Genomic DNA, 19,435 nt, shown 5'->3' with positions numbered 1-19,435 from the left:
ACCAAACACGTCTAAACAATCAACTTGTGTGTCTATGGGGTGCCCCCTCCCCCGTATATAAAGGAGGGAAGGAGGGGAGGGTCGGCCCTCTCTATGGCGTGCCTAAGGGGGGGTCCTACTCCCAATAGGAGTAGGTCCCCCCTTCCCTAGTTGGAGTAGGAGAAGAAGAGGGAGAGAGAGGGAAGGAAAGGGGGGGTCGGCCCCCCACCCAATTTGGATTGCGCTTGGGGGCTCCCTCCACCTGGCCGCCTCTCCCACTAAGGACCAATAAGGCCCATTGACTCCCCAGGGGGTTCTGGTCCCCCCAGTACTCCGGTAAATGCCTGAACTCATCCGGAACCATTGCGATGTCCAAACATAGCCTTCCAATATATCGATCTTTATGTCTCGACCATTTCGAGACTCCTCGTCATGTCCGTGATCACATCCGTGACTCCTAACTACCTTTGGTACATCAAAACACATAAACTCATAATATCGATCGTCATCGAACGTTAAGCATGAGGACCCTACAGGTTCGAGAACTATGTAGACATGACCGAGACTCACTTCTGGTCAATAACCAATAACGAAAGCTGGATGCTCATATTGGTTCCTACATATTCTACGAAGATCTTTATCGGTCAGACCGCATAACAACATACGTTGTTCCCTTTGTCATCGATATGTTACCTGCCCGAGATTCAATTGTCGGTACCTCAATACCTAGTTCAATATCGTTACCGGCAAGTCTCTTTACTCGTTACGTAATGCATCATCCCCCGACTAACTCAGTAGTCACATTGCTTGCAAGGCTTATTGTGATGTGCATTATCGAGAGGGCTCAGAGATACCTCTCCGATACACGGAGTGGCAAATCCTAATCTCGATCTATGCCAACTCAACAAACACCATCGGAGACTGATACGTCTCCAACGTATCTATAATTTTTGATTGTTCCATGCTATTATATTATCTGTTTTGGATGTTTAATGGGCTTATTTATACACTTTTATATTATTTTTGGGACTAACCTACTAACCCAAGGCCCAGTGCAAATTGTTGTTTTTTGCCTATTTCAGTGTTTCGCAGAAAACGAATATCAAATGGAATCCAAACGGAACGAAACCTTACGGAGAGTTATTTTTGGAACAAACATGATCCAGGGGACTTGGAGTAGATGTCAAGAAAGAAGCGAGGCGGCCACGAGGCAGGAGGGCGCGCCCCCACCCTCGTGGGCCCCTCGCAGCTCCACCGACCTGCTTCTTCCTCCTATATATATCCATATACCCCGAAAACATCCAGGAGCACCACGAAACCCTATTTCCACCGCCTTAACCTTCTGTACCCAAGAGATCTCATCTTGGGGCCTTTTCCGAAGCTCCGCCGGAGGGGGAATCGATCATGGAGGGCTTCTACATCAACACCATAGCCTCTTCGATGATGTATGAGTAGTTTACCATAGACCTTCGGGTCCACAGTTATTAGCTAGATGTCTTCTTTTCTCTCTTTGGATCTCAATACAAAGTTCTCCTCGATCTTCTTGGAGATCTATTTGATGTAACTCTTTTTGCGGTGTGTTTGTCGAGATCCGATGAATTGTGGGTTTATGATCAAGTTTATCTATGAACAATATTTGATTCTTCTCTGAAATCTTTTATGTATGATTGGTTACCTTTGCAAGTCTCTTCGAATTATCAGTTTGGTTTGGCCTACTAGATTGATCTTTCTTGCAATGGGAGAAGTGCTTAGCTTTGGGTTCAATCTTGCGGTGTCCTTTCCCAATGATAGTAGGGGCAGCAAGGCACGTATTGTATTGTTGCCATCGAGGATAAATAGATGGGGTTTATATCATATTGCTTGAGTTTATCCCTCTACATCATGTCATCTTGCCTAATGCGTTACTCTGTTCTTATGAACTTAATACTCTAGATGCATCCTGGATAGCGGTCGATGTGTGGAGTAATGGTAGTAAATGCAGAATCATTTCGGTCTACTTATCGCGGACGTGATGCCTATATACATGATCATGCCTAGATATTCTCATAATTATGCACTTTTCTATCAATTGCTCGACATTAATTTGTTCACCCACCGTAATACTTATGCTATCTTGAGAGAAGCCACTAGTGAAACCTATGGCCCCCGGGTGGCCGGGTCTGTCTTTTATCATATAAGTTTCCAATCCATTTTACTTTGCAATCTTTACTTTCAATCTATATCATAAAAATACTAAAAATATTTATCTTATTATTATTATCTCTATCAGATATCACTCTCGTAAGTGACCGTGAAGGGATTGACAACCCCTTTATCGCATCGGTTGCGAGGTTCTTATTTGTTTGTGTAGGTACGAGGGATTTGCGTGTAGTCTCCTACTGGATTGATACCTGATTCTCAAAAATCAAGGGAAATACTTATGCTACTTTGCTGCATCACCCTTTCCTCTTCAAGGGAAAACCAACACAGTGCTCAAGAGGTAGCAGAAACACCTGTAGAGCATCTTTATAGTCACCCAGTTACGTTGTGACGTTTGATATCACACTAAGTGTTCCTCCGGTATTCGGGAGTTGCATAATCTCATAGTCATAGCAACATGTATAAGTTATGAAGAAAGCAATAGCAATAAACTAAACTATCATAGTGCTAAGCTAACCGATGGGTCAAGTCAATCACATCATTCTCTAATGATGTGATCCCGTTCATCAAATGACAACTCGTGTCTATGGTTAGGAAACTTAACAATCTTTGATTAACGAGCTAGTCAAGTAGAGGCATACTAGTGACACTCTGTTTGTTTATGTATTCATACATGTACTAAGTTTCCGGTTAATACAATTTTAGCATGAATAATAAACATTTATCATGATATAAGGAAATATAAATAACAACTTTATTATTGCCTATAGGGCATATTTCCTTCACCACTCTTTGCTAGAGTCCGCCGCGTGGCCGTGGACGTCGCTGGTCGAGGTAAGGTCCACGATAGACATTGAAGGGTCGGCCTTGTGGTTATTATGACCCGGCGTAAACGACACGGTACCGACTTTGGCAACATTCCTGTCCGTTATCTCCGCGTCCGCCTCCACCTCGAGCTCCTTGCACAGGGGCGTCTTGCTGCGCCTCCATGATGCGCAACCACCACCGCACATGACAGATGGCTCGGGTGCTACTCATGGAATCGTACAACACCGCAGTTCATCGAGGAAGGCCAAATTCTCCACGAACATGGTCGCAACGACATCCTCGTTCGCCTACGCGCCGGTGATCTGTCTCTCCGCGAGCTGGTGCTGCTTGAGGAGTTATAAATTGTACCACTGCTCCTCCTGCAGCACCCGAAACACCGAGGCTGGCGGCACATGTTGCTCAGGCTGGTCCTTCTCCACCATGATGGGCTCGAAGTGTGTCTACACATGGTGATTCCGGCAACAGGCGTGGGCTGGCGCTCATTATCGGACGCTTCCTCCATCGTCCGGTCATCATCCAAACACTACTCTGGCGAACCTGCAACAGTTCGACATGTATGCATCGCGCCCTTTGGGCCTGCCAGCCATTCGCAAGGGCCTCAAACTCATGCTTCTGCACCGATGTGAGTCGTTTCCACATCTCGCTGTCACTCGCTATCATTGCGTCAAAGGAAGGTTTTTAGCGGAGGACGAATGGAAGTGGAGGCAATGCGCTTTCTGCCATGCAGGGTCCTGCTTATATATCAGGCGCCCGGAGTGCGGTTCTCGGCCGGGGCGGGCAGGTGGACGGACGGGCAACAAGCTTCAATGTTGTAGGAAGTCGTGATGTTGCCAGTTCGATCACGTCACGCTAAGCCGACATTGAACATGACACAGAGAGCGGGCATCATTCTTGGCCGCCGTGCCTCTTCGATGACCGACATGGTGCAAGCTTGTCGCGTTCGCTCTGCACCGACATGAATGTGGCGCCTCTTCATGGAGCGGCGGTTAGAGAGGTCGTGTGTGAGAGGTTTTGGCGTGGAACCACATTGTTACACGACGTGGCGGAGGTCCGGACACCCGCAAATCTCCTCCAAGTGTGGTGCCAGTTTGCGAAAATTCGAACATGCGGACACATCCGCAGATGTACGCGGCACCGTGTTTGATGGCAAAAAAAGGTTCAGACATGTTAGTCCAGATGTCTGCGGGCGTTTTGCGGCACAACCATTAAAGATTTCCTAAATGAGCATTAAGCAAACAATATATAAGTTAAATATAAAACAGAAGAATGCCATACATCGTGAAACTGCATGAACAATCGTTTGATAGAACATACTAAATGTGCACAAAAGATGTCTTGAAACAGTACCAGTGAGTTGTAAATAAATGATCAGAATATAGAATATATGTTTAAATCTGGGCATAGGAATCCAATCCAAAGAAATTTGGTGCCACCATTTCGCAAGGGCAATTACAGAGAAAATTCCCGAGGATTGAAATTCTACAAAAAATCTTATGAATTCTCTATGAAACAATAACACTTTGTATATTTGGTTGACTATTTTGCTTTGCTGTTTAGAGGTATATTTTCTTTGCATTTGATATACATAAATACTACTTGGAGAGAGAAAATGCAATAACGGTCAATGTTGAATATTCAATATGATATTTTCCTAAGAATATCATATGTTTTGAAGTAAAATATTATATATTAGTGTGGTATTTGTAAAATCAAATGTAAATTATCTTAGAGATTATTTTTTACCCTTAGAGCAAGTAGAATAAGGTAATGCAAGTAGACTATGATGACTAAAATATTATATTTTGGCTGTGTTAGATGAGAGAGAAACCGAGAGACAACTGAAGCGCACTGTAAATTAAGAGTCAGCTGCAGGAGCGGGGCTCCAACAAATATTTGGAGAGTGTGAGGTGAACCATATATTAATAAAGTATTAATTCTTTGCAGCTAACCACTGTACTATATATGTTCGTTATTAAGTTGGCTATAGATGATATGACAACAAGACATAATCAACACTTGGTTGTACTATTAACCATACTATTATGTCGCATCAACAAAGACATAGATGTGCGCCAATATCAGGCTGAATCATGTGCTTGCTAGTTTTGGTAGAGGCCTCAAGCGCTAGTGTGAGTGTCACGGGTGTACCCTACGAGCTGGTTTCAACGATGACTAAATTTTAGTATTTTTCTTAAATCTTAAAAACGCATTAGGAAATATTATTCCACCAAACAACCTTTAATCAGCTGACTTTGTTAAGATATATTTTGTCTTTGTTTTGGTTTTATGCTTTAATGTTCTAGATAAACCTCTTAAGACATGAATAACCATAGATTATTGTATTAGAGTAGTCTTGGTTGTCATGTTGCGTCCTTGTTTTGTTCGTTGGTCTTGATGTTTTCAGTCTTTCCCACTTTCTAGTGAGGCTATTGTTTGCCAAATTTATAATAAACATGTAATAAGTTAGCATATATACATTGGCACATAGGCAGAGTGTTAATAAAAGCATCCATTGCCTAGAAAAAGCCACTGAAAATATCTTTCATAACATTAATAGAGAGGACGTTTGTGTGGCTAAACGCCAAAGTTGAAATTTGTTAGATGGAGATTTTGTGAAACTCTGAGATATTACGCCTGTACCAAACTGATATGGGCCAGCTTTTTTCAGGGCTTATGGTTGGCGGTGGAAAAAAACTGCCCTCTCCCCATTTCTTTTCTAGAAGCTCAACCTCAAATTTCATTTTATAAGCTCACTAATTGAGATTTTTTTGACGGTGACCTACTAATTAAGATTTAACTAGTAGGCTTCTAAAATAATTTAATTGATTAGGCTTCTAGAATAAGATGGGAGGGGGCAGCTTATTTCCAGACCCACCCATAAGCCTCAGATTTTGAATCTAAATAAACACTAAAGCCAGCCCTCATATTTTAAATTTCTATTCTCCGTTTATTTCACAACCTGTGTTTATCTGATTTATGGGAAAACAAAATATCCAGTTCATGCATCTCTTTCACACTTATCAAATTCACCTCGTCCTAGGTACACTTTTTGTATACGATCTGTCTAATTCACCTTGCCTCACTTATTAAGTGTCAATGGTATTACACATCATATATTATGGGTCAATCTTAAAATAAGGATTAGGTGGTCAAAGGATTGAGAGACTACAAAATATGTGACGCCCTAAAAAAGCGGGCTATGAAGCTTTGTACCTTTGGCCACCTCTGATTCATACTATAGGCTTCACGCCGCCGTTCTTCACTATGGAATTAGTTCCTTTTTCTCTAGCATGATATTGTTGTCAATTATTTATGTATGGTTTTAGTCTACATTGGGTTGGGTTTTAACTATGCTTTGACGTTTTTTTGTGTTTATCGGGTTGAACTGTTGTTGAAGACGATATTTGTTCTGAGAGGAGAATATAGTTGTTAGGCTTGTGGTTATGATGTCCTTTTACGTTTTGGCCTTGTTGTTAGAAGGATGGATTGTACGAGCCCCTTGGGAGCCCCTATTCCACATTAAATGTGGACTTGCTGCTATAACGCTCACATGGAGGCTCATGAAGTCCGTGCTTACTGATCAACTCGGTTCCATGCTCCGTTCGCTCCACTGCTAGCTCAGGAATAACCAGCCATCATAATTTTCATTTGAAGAAATTCGTAAAATGGAACAGAATTCATGTATTTTAAAGAATCATGGCTTTTAAAAAATGTTGTGAATTAAAAAATCAAGAATTTAATAGATATCCATGGATTCCAACCATTGTTAACAAATTCAAAAAAGGTGCAAGTTTGAAAAATATTCACATATTAAAAAATGTCTATGAACTAAAAAAACACGAATTCTGAAAATGTTCATAGTTTTCTAAAATTCTCATGACTTTTAATGTATATTCATGAATTAAAATAGAAAAAAAGAAAATATAAAAGAAGAAACACAAAAAAGGAGGAAAAGAAAGAAGCATGCAGAAAACAAAATAAAAATACTAAAATGAGTGAAACATGTAAAAAAGGAAAAAAATACTGGGCAATACATTCTCAAAGCAGGAAAAAACTGGTGGGCACAACGACACAATACCGTTACAGGCATTGCTTGTAGTGTCCCCAACAACCCCTGACACAACAGGAGGCTTCAAATCTACGGAGCTTAGTAAGAATTCAACAATATTTTGTGGGTTCTAAAAATGATCATATTTATTTTAAATTTTAATGATTCAAATAAATGTTCATAAATTAAAATATAAAAAATACATAGAAAAAGAGAAGGAAAAAAAGTTAAAAAGTAAAAGTAAAAGAAAAGGAGGGGAAAATAAATAAAAACTATTACTCCGTAAGAAAATAAATGAAAAACACATAAAAGAAAGATTAAGAAAAACCCTACTATACGCATCCTTATAGGCAGGCCCATAGCATCGCCCAAATCGATAAAAACCACATAGAAAAGATTAACAAAAACCAGAAAATACCTTATCGACAAACTGGAAAATCTACCAGCCAAGGGACACACAACCTTATAGGCAAGCTCATAGCAGCGCCCAACCTCTGACACACCTGGAGGCTCCAAATTTAGAAAACTTAATATCTTACTAGATTATATAAAATTTATGTAGATTTCATCTTGAAAAAGTGCAATGATATTTCGCCATCCATTTATTTGCATATTCATGCAAATAATACTGGTCAAATCTGATCATGGGATGCCTATCTTTTTCTTTCACGCAAGGAATTATGACAAAACCTCTCCCTAGATCTTCACCCACAAGCATGTGTATTTGCCTCCCCTCTGCTTCCCACTCTGATGTTCGGTGGCAGGGAGAGGAATTCTAATGCCTTAACTTCGACTAGTAGATACGTTAGGGTTTTAATCCTTGGAGGGGTAGCTCTCGGACGCATGGCAGTGCTTCTTCTTTGAGTCAGTCTTTCGGGCTTCGTTTCTCATGAAGTTTGTCCGTTGAAACGGATTAAGTGGATCTCCGACGTAGATTTCTGTCAGCTCCTCGGGGTTGTGAGGTTAGTATTTCTTGTGGTGCATACACAATGACGGGATTTGGTGTCAGATAATTCAGATTCATTCAATGGTTCAACACAGACAATTGTGGCTCCGAGGCGCCAATCTTTAGAAGCACGTGCACATAGACTTTTCCGTTATCACCGACATGGCTTCAATATGAGGGCCTGTTTGGTTCCAATAAGTCACCTGACTTATAAGTCAGGTGACTTAAAATCAGTAACTTATAAGTCACGCCTGTTTGGTTGTCACCTGACTTATAAGTCATCTGATCACACTTTTCCACCTTGTTTTTTAACGTAAAGGTGATGGGACCCGCGCAAAAGGGGGTGACTTATAAGTTTTAAGTTGGGTGAAGCAATTTATAACTTATAAGTTGGAGTGACTTATAAGTTGGATCCGTTTGGTAAAATAAGTCATTTTTTTTCACTTTTCGACTTATAAGTCGATGACTTATTTGGAACCAAACAGGGCCTGAGAGCGGCGACAACTACGCGTCATTGTTCTTAAATAGTATTTTGATCATGATACACTGGAAAAAAACCCGGAGGAATTGTGTTTTGGAACTTAGCGGGAGATCGGGGGTACACAAGGAAAAGATAAAGATATGCCAAAAAAAATTGCCATGCCTAGGAGGTTTGTCTTGCTCTTGGCTTGGGTTATCTCTCTCCGTCCTTCGCTTGTGCACCTGACTGACCCCTATGCATCATCAGATCGACGGGACGAGACGCTCAAATCTTTTCCCCTCGCCGGCTCCTCTTTTTCCTGCCCCCCTTCTGCACCCACCCCCTCCTGTCCTGACACCTCTGCAGCGGTGGCTGTCTAGGTCCCCTGTCTAGGCTAGGCTCTAGAACCCTAGGCCACTAGACTCCTTGGCCGCTTCTGCCATCTCTCTCCACTTTACTGCCCACTCAACCACTATTCTGAACAGCTGATGAGAGTTGCAATATTGTTTACACCTCCGCTCTGGATGGTTGGATGGATCTCTGGATCTCTCATCACCCCCACCCCCACAAAGCCGCACCCTTCTATAAATCCTGCACCTTCCCTGCCTCCGTCTATCTCATCCCTTCTACCTTCTTCCCCTCTCTCCACAAGAGTGTGTTCTTGATGCCTCTCCCTCTTTGTTCTTGAGATGAGATGAGGCACCATTCTTGTGGTTTCTTGGAGTTCTTGCCACCCGCCAAATCGCCACATCGGCCAAGGCAACCTCAACCCGAACACACCTTGTAGTAGCGGCTAGATAACTTCTTTTCCACATCGATCTGTTCTTGGCTTGTACCGTGGCTTCTTCCTTCTACCCATATCTCTCTTCTTCCTTCTACCCATATCTCTCCATCTCTGCGCATCGAGTGTTGTTTTGCCATGTGTCCAGGATTTTCTTCATCCTTGTATTTTATGCGAGCTTTGATGTTTGGAGACGGAGATGGACTGCCCAAGGGAACGAGTGAAGCTGCCAGCATGATCTAGCTCCGAGTGATCAAACAAGAAACGCTCGTGGATTCGAGCTCTTGTGGTCATGCCTTGCTAGGTCATGCTGCGGCAGCCTCACTTCTTCCCGCCGTTGGGCACAGCTACTTCTGATCTGGTGACCGCTTCTGCAATCTGCGCTGTGTTTCTTGCCAAGGTATAATGCAAGTCCTTTTCACCTTCCCCCGTTTCTTTCCTTTCTTCCATGCTGGTTAGTTTCTTGTTTTAGGCATTAATTGGGCACATATTGCTATGATAAAATGCAAGTAAATAAATTCTAGTGGTAGTACTCCAAAGATGACTGATGACTAATTAAGTTGCCAGAGCGTAAGATAGCCCAATGGTCCCATTCCCTTTGTTTTGCTAACTTGCTCTTAGTGATGATAAATGCTTACTGCACTTAAATTCCACATGTAATGCCTTCTCCCTGTAGTTGTAGCGTCTAGCATGCATGACATGGGTGTCATCCAAAGATGCCTGTTGTATAAATTCTTTCCTGTTATTGTACTCCTGAATGCGAGTTTCCCCCTGTTAATGTGTGTATTACACTATTGTTCAATATATCACTGATTCATGTAGTTGCATAGAGACATTAATTCCCACCTGCTTGTTAGTGTAATCACCAATCTTCACCACTTATTTTTCTCATGGTATCAGTAAGTTTCAAAACTACCTACCATTGTTGTTCATCTGCCACATGTGTTTGCCATTTGATCTGTTATGGTCCGAAACATATTCTGATAGTTTATGCTGGTACTTGTTACTCTACATGGTTACTCTACACACAAATTCTGTGTAGTCGACTAACTTTGTTTTTATTTATTTATTAATATACCGAGACTTACATTCTCCTGATAAGCTGTGATAGTGCCAGTTCAGGGATCACAAGTAATAACGCTGAATTACTCCGTCCATGTGTTGTCCATGTGTTTTAAGGTGTCTTTTTGATGATTAAGAGTTCCTATCTGCTGCCATTTGGTCTCATGTAGTCCCTTTGCACAGTCCCTGTTTTTATCACAATAGTACTTGTAGAAATTAAGTTTGTCTTGGCAAGTCTTTGTTTGGGCGTTTCGTTGTAAGCTGGCAATTTCGGGCTTGTGATTTGCAAAATGGTGGAATACGTCTTGGAATGTCTTCACCAAGGGATGGTAGATATATAGTAGTTTAGAAGCAGTTCACTCTCAGGTAAATACCTTGTTTTTTCTTTTCTTTTTGAGGAAAACAGTAGGACTTTCTCTAGAGAAAGAAATCTTGTTATAAAATTAGGATGCTATATACAATCACAGGTTTACCGTTTTGAAAAACTGAAACCATCTTCAAATGAAACTTTAAATACTTTCTGAAACTCCAATATAAGTAATTAAAAAGCTATTTCTGGTTGAAGTTTCATTTTTTTGTTTATAGATCCTACAAATACTTTCTGAAATTCCAATATAAGTAATTAAAAAGGTGTTTCTAGTCAAAGTTTGAAATTTTTGTTTATAGTCAAGTTCAAAACATGGGGCTACTTGTAAATACAACTACAGCTAATGGCATCAATACTGTATCACACATACTATGTACATGCAAAGAAAGTAATTTATGGTCAATCTCTCAATGTACCAAGATATGTCATGTAGTTACTAAAACTGCAATGTTGGTTCTTTTTTTGGCATTTCGTCATGTAAATTTTGGTTTCATGTACCTGAGCTGCTCTTGATACTTTAATACTTGGTTCATTTTAGTAAATTGCTGTGTTCATCATTCAGGCTGGGGGTAATCATAATTTTCATTCAAAACGGTATGGTACAGCAGGTTTCACTTCAACTGCCGTTTGCATGTCACCGTGCGCATTGCACGTACCTTCTAGTCGACCAAGGTTGCCATTGCCCGTTGAAGCTATCCAAAAGGCACTGTATGCATGTACTGGTTAATCAAGTTGTATGCAGTCTCTTCAATTTCAGAGTACTATAGGACAGACGGTACCACACACCCTTTCGATAGCTACATTTGAGGTCCTGCACGCTTACATAAGTACCATACCTGTATAGTGCGGTGTCTTTGTCAATTACATTTTTCTATGATCGTTTTATTGATTTTTAACCGATTAAAAAGCTTTGAATTGAAAAACCTAGAAAATTAGGGTTCAAATTGACCTTGTTTTAATGCCATTCCCAAAGAGTGGAGGCGAAATGGCATGATTTTACCGATTCAAAGGATTTAAAATGCGTGAATTATTTTCCAAAATGGGGTGTAGAAAAAGCAATGCTTTTCTATCATGTTATAAAGGAAACCCCCTATATTATAAATCGGAATCTAGTTCCGTTCCCTGTCTTGTGTATAATCTTTCTCGAGGAAGACCAAATAATACAATGAGTTGCCAGATTTCATGCTTTTGTGATTGGGCTGAGTTTGCTAAAAGCCTCTTGGTGATAATGTTGGAACAGCAACAAATTAAAGCATAAAATCATAAGATTAGGGCTGGAATTCAACCCCAAAACATGGGATATGAAAACGTATTAATTCTATAGACTTGTGCATTTGGTTAAGAAAGGCAAAAACAAGAATCGTATATACAGTCAAATCAAAGAGAAGTCACATGAATTACTACCTCGGTCCTGGTTTATTACTCCTTCTCGTATTTAGATTCATATTTTGATCATTATTTTAACTCATAAAATACATGTTGTATCTAGCAAAAACAATATTATTAAAAACTATGTTTAAATGTGAATCCAGTGATATAACTTCCAGTGACATGCAACATTTTATTAGTTAAATCTATAGCCAAAGTTTGGTAAAATAGCAATAAACTAGGACGGAACTACTAGTGTAATGTTGTTGTATCAAAGAGAAGTCACATGAATTACTACCTTGGTCCTGGTTTATTAGTCCTTCTCGTATTTAAATTCATATTTTGATCATTATTTTAACTCATAAAATACATGTTGTATGTAGCAAAAATAATATCATTAAAAACTTTGTTTAAATGTGAATCCACATGCAACATTTTATTAGTTAAATCTATAGTCAAAGTTTGGTAAAATAGGAATAAACTAGGACGGAACTACTAGTGTAATGTTATTGTATCATTAATTATTGACTCTTGCCCCATATTGTGCATGTAGTACTGTGCATGCCCGCCACGTCTGCCTGACAGTGTGGCCACACACAAAAACGCTCGGAAACACGGCGGTCCGACGGACGCCGCGTCCGTCGTTGTGGTGGGAATGCCACGTGGAGGCAAACTGGGCATTCCACCGGCGGGAGCAGACAGAGACCGACGCGTCAAAGCCGGAGGAGGAGGATATGGCTCCGATGGAAGCGGAGGAGCCGGACCAGCAGGTGCCGCCCTTCAACATGGAGCAGACGGAGGCGAAGTTCGCCGTTGCCCACTCCGACGAGATGGCCGAGCAGCAGGTCATTCTGGAGTTCATCCAGGATGAGGCCTACGTGAAGACAAATCGGACGTTTCGCTGGCATGAGCAGGCGAAGACCGACGCGCTCTTCGCCGAGCTCGACGCGAAGATAGAGGCGGAGGAGGCCGGAGCGGAGCAGCTGGAGGCGTCGAAGGAGCCGGAGCTGTAGCTGTCGTCCATGTTGCCGGAGCCGGGCACGGAGATCGTCATGATCTCCGACGGGGAATAGATAGGATTGACGTATTACGCATGTCTTTGTGTAGATATAAGAATCGAGTATGAGATGAGCGGATGCAACAAATGAAAATTAAGGTGTGCCCGGGTGTGTCTGCGGGACCGGATTTGCCATATATGGTTTTCGATGCTCTTATTCTCTACTTTTACTTGTGAGACAAAGAATCCCAAATTTTTGGTCATTCGTTACGTTTTTATTAAACAAATAAAGGATAAAACCCGTATATAAATCTAAGGATGAAACATTTTTGAACCCGGTTGAAAGCAAAAACATCGCATCAGACCAAAACGGCACGGTAATTCCGAAATCATGAAATGACAACGTGTGAACCGGTCCCCTGTCACTGTGCGTGCACGTACGGCAGGAGCAAGACAAGAACTAAATGTAAACAGCTGTATGCATGCGACGGGAAGGGCGCATTTACTTGTCCTGTCAGCGATCAGTTTGCTTCGTTGCTTTCGTCCATTTCTCTGATCAGAATTGATAGTAAATTTTTACGTGTCAGTGCAGAGCGATCAGTCACATGCTTCCAGCTCGATTCATCGATCTCGATCGCCTTCCTTGATTTTACCGCTTCGTGATGCAGGGGCCGTACCTCACATGTTCAATCAATTTTGTTTCCCATAACGTCTTTGTCAGTTGGAACGGACTCTATAGGTTATTTGGCGCTGGCAGGTAAAAGGAACTTTACTCAACTGTATGATGAACTGTTTGTGAGTTTATCCATACTGTGTTAAAAAAAAACTGTTGTCAGTTTAGCCTTGGGTTGTTGGTGGTCACTACAAACGGAGAGGAGGCCGGAGCGGAGCAGCCGGAGGTGTTGGAGGAGCCAGAGCTGCAACAACTGTTAATGTTGTCGGAGCCGGGCATGGAGATTGTCGACATCTCCGACGATGAGTAGCTAGGTGATCGACGTAGTACGTAGGTTTATTTCGTTTGCATGTTTTTTTATGGATCTACGAATCTAATATGAGATGTCCGGATGCAACTAGTAATATTTAAGGCGTGCCCCGTCACTGCCCGTGGATGCGCCCGGGCGTGTCCGCGGGCGTTTGAGGGGCCATATTTGACATATCCGGCTGTAGATACTCTAAGGCCCTATACAATCGAGGGTGCTTAGGGAGGTGATTAAATAAATAAATCAGTGATTTTTAAAGCATTGATGCTTATTTGTACATGATGGATGGTTAATTAGGGGATTTTTCTGTAAAAATAGACACAATGCTTCAGGAAAAAAGAACTCGGTTTATTTTTCTATGCACCTCTGTAAGCATCTAGCTGAAGGCTTAACAACATCTACAACAACAGCGACGTGCAAAATCTGACCCTTATTTGTCCGGTCACCCATCATTTTTCCTTTGCTGCATCCAACCGTTTCATAGCTCAAATCCTTATAAAGCATGCAAAATAAAATCTATGTAACCTAGCTAGCCTACGTTACTCGTCGTGGTCGAAGATGTCAACAACCTCCATGCTGGTAGTGCCGGACGGTCCTGCCTCCTGGTGGATGGCCACCTGCCGCATCTTCGGCTCTTCAGCGTCGTCAAGCTCGATGAACATCTCGTCGATCTCCACATACCGCTGACGGAGGAAGCGGCAAACATTCCTCGATGTCTGCATGTTTTTGCTTTTTCAAAAAGTCCATATCTATGAATGTCAAAAAATCCTGAGGATTTAATATGATTTTTTTTGTGACCTGAGATTTCAGAAAGTTGGATATACACCCAACTAGCTTTTTTGAGAGCTTTCATACACTTAAACTCTAATGCATCCATTACATGACAGTCGCCACTCATCGCACTAATATCAATTGCAAGGCTTCTTGATTGCCCTATGGTCAGTTACATTGATGTGCGTGTTTCTTAGTTTTTGTCTTCTTATAAAACGTCCATCATCATTCTATTTGCCATTAAGTGTGAAGACCAAGACTTGTGACTTGGGTATTTAAGCAAAGTGCTAAGTACTTGAAAAGGGAGAGTCGTGGATTTGTTTAGTTGATTGACGGCCTGGGTTGTGTTATGATAAGGTGCTAGAATATGATTAAGCCGTAAGTGATTGAAACCATGATTTTGATACATATGAGTATTGATTGGTGTTGATTGGTGTTACATGAAGACACTGAGCCTTGAAAAGCACGAGTAATTTTATTCACATATTTTGATGTTACTTGGTTGTTATCAATTATATATTATTGCTTTGAATCACTTTTGTTCCGAGTTTACACAATATTACATTGTTCGATCAAGATTGTGCTAGGTAGCATTTCACATAAAAATTATCTTTGTTTTATCACTTACATGCTCGAGGACGAGTAAGGATTAAGCTTGGGGATGTTGATACGTCTCAAATGTATCTATATTTTTTATTGTTTAATGTTATTATAATATCACTTTTAGTACTTTTTATAGCATTTTATATTTTTTCTAGACTAATCTATTAATTCAGTGCCCACAATCAGTTGTGTTTCTTTTGCATACTTTTAGTTTTCCAGAGAATCCATATCCACACAGCTCAAAAAACCCTGAAGATTTAATTCGATTTTTTTGCGACCCGAAGATTCCGAGAAGGTTCAGGACTTACCAAGGGCCCCGCGCGGCCATGTGGCACGGCGTAGGGTGGATCCACGTGGGGTGGCTGTGTGGCCCCCTTGGCCACCGCTTCTGTCCATTCTTTCACCAATAATTAACTTCCATATTTCGCGAAACCCTTCGATCGAATTTTTTCTGATTTTTTCCGCCGCCACAAGTTTCTGTTCCGATGCGAGATGTCACTTGTAAAACTATGGCCCATGGGGTCTATCTTCTTATACTGAAAACTTTACAAAAACTAGCAAGATGCCCGTGCATTGCACGGAACATCAAGATGCATTTTTTTTACAAAACACCTGTTATGATTGACCCATGCAGGAGTAATCCCATGTGTAAAAACTAATGATATCTTGAGAATTTTATCGGAAAAATGGTATCTCGAGAATTTCATTGAAAAAATGATATCTCGAGAAAGATGAGAGATAACGTGAGGAGGAGTGGGGCGTGGTGGTGACTGGTGGTCGGACTGGGCAGAGGCATGGGGATGGACGGCGCCGGCAGCAGCCACCATGCTAGATTGTTTCATAGACTTCCTTTTTTAATTGCTCAGCAATGAGGTTGTGGGAGGTAAGGATAAACGAGACAAGGCCTTATCTGTAAATGTGAAGAGAGGAGCGGGTATCTTTTGTAAAATTGTCATAGTTTGCTTTCTATTCGTCAGATATAGATCGAACTGTCTATATTATAAGATGATAGGCACACCATCATCACCAACTCGGTTTTTTATAAGAGTAGAGAATATTATTTTCTTACTATATCATTTATTTTATTTTATCTATCTGTCAATTCCTAGCATATCGTGCAATTTAATCTTGTAACTAGCAAGACAACCTGTTGGGGATGAGTTTGTTTTGTGCTTTGTGTGTACGTACTAGTGACTTTGTTTGCTGTAAGAACTTCTGGTTTGATAAACCTTTGTTCTCTACTGAGAGAAATACTTATTACTATGTTACTTCACCCTTATACTTGGGGTTACCCAAGCACCCTTACAAGAGAGCAAGCACTCAGGCAAGACGATTAGATCGCCAAACAAACTCATTGAAGACGACATAAAGACAAATGATTGATTGATAGTATGTTTTATAATAGTTGCCGAATGCGACACACCAATTGCAAGTATGATTGCGATGATGATGGTAGCGGTGGCTATGAGATGTGATGGGAAATGGTGATGACTAGGGTTGAAAGATTGGTTATGGCTCTCCGTTTCAAGAATGGTGCTCTATCTGTTGATATTCTAGAGTCGACCCCTTAATATAAGTTTGTGAGGTGGACCATCTGGTGCTGACGGCAGTTGGTACGAGCGTGTGTGCTCACACCATGCGTCGTCTTGCGCTCTGTTGAGTCTGGTGCCCCTCCAGTTGACTTGCGTCATCCACCAAACTACGTATTTCCATGTATGTGATAATATCCTTCCATGAGTAGGCCCTTTCCCCTGGAAACACATTAAATAACAGGTTTCGGGATCTCCTCATTCATTTTTCATTAGTGGCAATATCAGAATGGTTATCTCAGAAATTCTGGGATTATCCGATTTAAATAACAATGGATGAGCGCAAAAATATTACTCATGAAAGCCGAACCTACTTACTATGGTTTAACAAAACTAATTTGAAGGCTCTGCTTCAGAGGACACATCTGGTGCTTGGCTACGATTCGACAGCACGGTGGTTCTTAGCTCAGGCAGTGCTCCTATGTTTCATGTCAGACATGGTGCTCGATAGGGCACAAAAAGCTAGTGTTGTGTCTGGTGGTCTTACGTCTTCTTCGACGGGTTGGTTCAGTGTTGGTGGTTGGTGGGTTGGCTGGCTAATCTCCGTGAGTCTCTGGTGCATGTGGTGTTGTTGTCGAGGAATCAAGGTACAGCTCTTGGTCTATAACTCGCTTGGCTTGCGAGCCTCCTTCCTAGAGGCTCGTCAAGGAAAGAGGTGTTCCTGGGTGAACGCTTTGGCTGATGGGGGTCAGTACAGGTGTCGAAGGCTTTCATGGGCTTTTTTTCTTCTTCTTGGAGGCGTCGTTGAAAATTTCACCCTTATATTGGATCAATGTTTGCTAGATCTCGGGGTTTGGGGAGACCTTGTTGTGGTGCAATGGAGATGCGTCGGGTGACAGCTCGGGTGGTCTAAGGCTCCTCACAAGAGGCTCACAAGGTGGAGGGTCTTAGGGCTTTGGGCGTAACGTTTGTCCGACAGGGGTCGATACCAGCGGTGAAGGCATCCATGGGCGTCTTTCACCTTCTTGAAGTTGTTGTTAAAGAGCGCACCTTGACACTACCACATTGTTGTTGGATAGAGCTATGTTTCATTTCTATTCCTAGTGCTGTAATTAAACTAGTCCTTTTGTGTGTGGCGTTTGTTGTTTCTATTAATTCAAAGCTAGAGAAAAGAGCAGCTCTAACCCTAATTGGTCTTCCCAACAAACATGTTTTTCTCATTATTGTTGTGATGTGTCAAGCCACAGGAGATGTTTCACTGTTGAGAGCATCTCCAGTCGTTGGCCCTCCCAGGAGGCATAAAAATTGCCGCCTGGGGGCGAGCCGGCGGTATAATCGGCTCTGGGGGCGGTTGGGCACCCAGCCATCGCCCTCAGGCACCGGTATCGGCCCATTTTTGGTAGACATTGTGGCCTCTTTTCGGCCTACTTTCGACGAAAAATGGCCCGATATCAGCGCGAATCGACTCATATTCGCCGTGGTTCATTGTGAATTCAACATAAGTAATTTTTTTATCACATAGTTCATCACAAAAAATCAATATAAATCAAATCGTTCAACAAATAGTTCAATAAAAATTATATAGTTCAACAAATAAAAACTCATATTTCATCACACGTCGAGCTAGGCGTCGCCCTTGAGGCTACATAGGTGCTCCACCAGATCATGCCACAGTTGTTCATGCACCTGTGGGTCTCGGATCTCCTGATACATGTTGAGGTAGGCAGTCTAGGTTGCCGGTAGCTGGTGATCAACTTGGACAAGAGGACCCTTCCTGTTGTAGGGTTCAGTGTCAAACACTGGCTCTTCCTGCTCGCTCTCAATGATCATGTTGTGCAAGATGACACAACAAGTCATGATCTCCCACATTTGATCTTTCGACCAGGTCTGAGCAGGGTACCGACAATAGCAAATCGAGATTGGAGCACACCGAATGCCCGCTCGACATCCTTCTTGCAAGCCTCCTAAACCTTGGCAAACTGGGACTTCTTGCCTCCTGGCACAGTGTTTGAGATAGTCTTCACAAATGTAGACCATCTCCGATAGATGCCATCAGCTAGGTAGTACCCCTTGTGTTGGGGATATGACTACCAGATATGACCCGCCCAGGAGGGTCTGGGTCAACCACAATGGCGGTTTACCTAAATGAAGCCCAAGAGTATACAAGATGACGGTTCACATTTAGGCTTATAATAGGCCCAAGCCCAGAGATGGCTTAAGGCCCGTAAGTATAAACCACCATGTATGAATAGACTTGTAATGTAAGGCATGTAAGATATGTCACCGAGCCGGACACGTTGTATGAGCCGGCCGGGACTCTGTAGGCCGCAGGGCATCAACCCATGTATATAAGGGGACGACCCGGCGGCGGCTTAGGACAAGAAACAACAGATCGAGGGCCATGTTAAGCGTATTCGCTCCTTGGTCACCGAAACCTAGCAATGCCATATCAACTGGACCAGGCCTTTACCTTCATCGCAAGGGACTGAACCAGTATAAACCTCTCGTGTCCTTTGTCCCGTTTAACCCATTTAAGCTTCCTAGCTGTGATGGCTCCACGATTAAGTCCTTTCACTG

At 42.0% G+C, this 19,435-nt stretch overlaps 1 protein-coding gene across 1 annotated transcript; it reads left to right on the top strand.

The window, feature by feature from the left end:
• Positions 1 to 9,470: 9,470 nt before the first annotated feature.
• On the top strand, positions 9,471 to 13,149 carry LOC119303530. Its single transcript, XM_037580660.1, has 2 exons — positions 9,471 to 9,581; positions 12,532 to 13,149. The coding sequence occupies exons 1-2, from the start codon at positions 9,489 to 9,491 to the stop codon at positions 12,847 to 12,849; spliced, it is 411 nt and encodes a 136-aa protein (XP_037436557.1). The 5' UTR covers positions 9,471 to 9,488; the 3' UTR covers positions 12,850 to 13,149.
• Positions 13,150 to 19,435: the final 6,286 nt, after the last annotated feature.

Source organism: Triticum dicoccoides, chromosome 5A, assembly GCF_002162155.2.
Source record: "Triticum dicoccoides isolate Atlit2015 ecotype Zavitan chromosome 5A, WEW_v2.0, whole genome shotgun sequence".
NCBI lineage: Eukaryota > Viridiplantae > Streptophyta > Magnoliopsida > Poales > Poaceae > Triticum > Triticum dicoccoides.
This window is presented reverse-complemented; position numbering and strand designations above follow the sequence as displayed.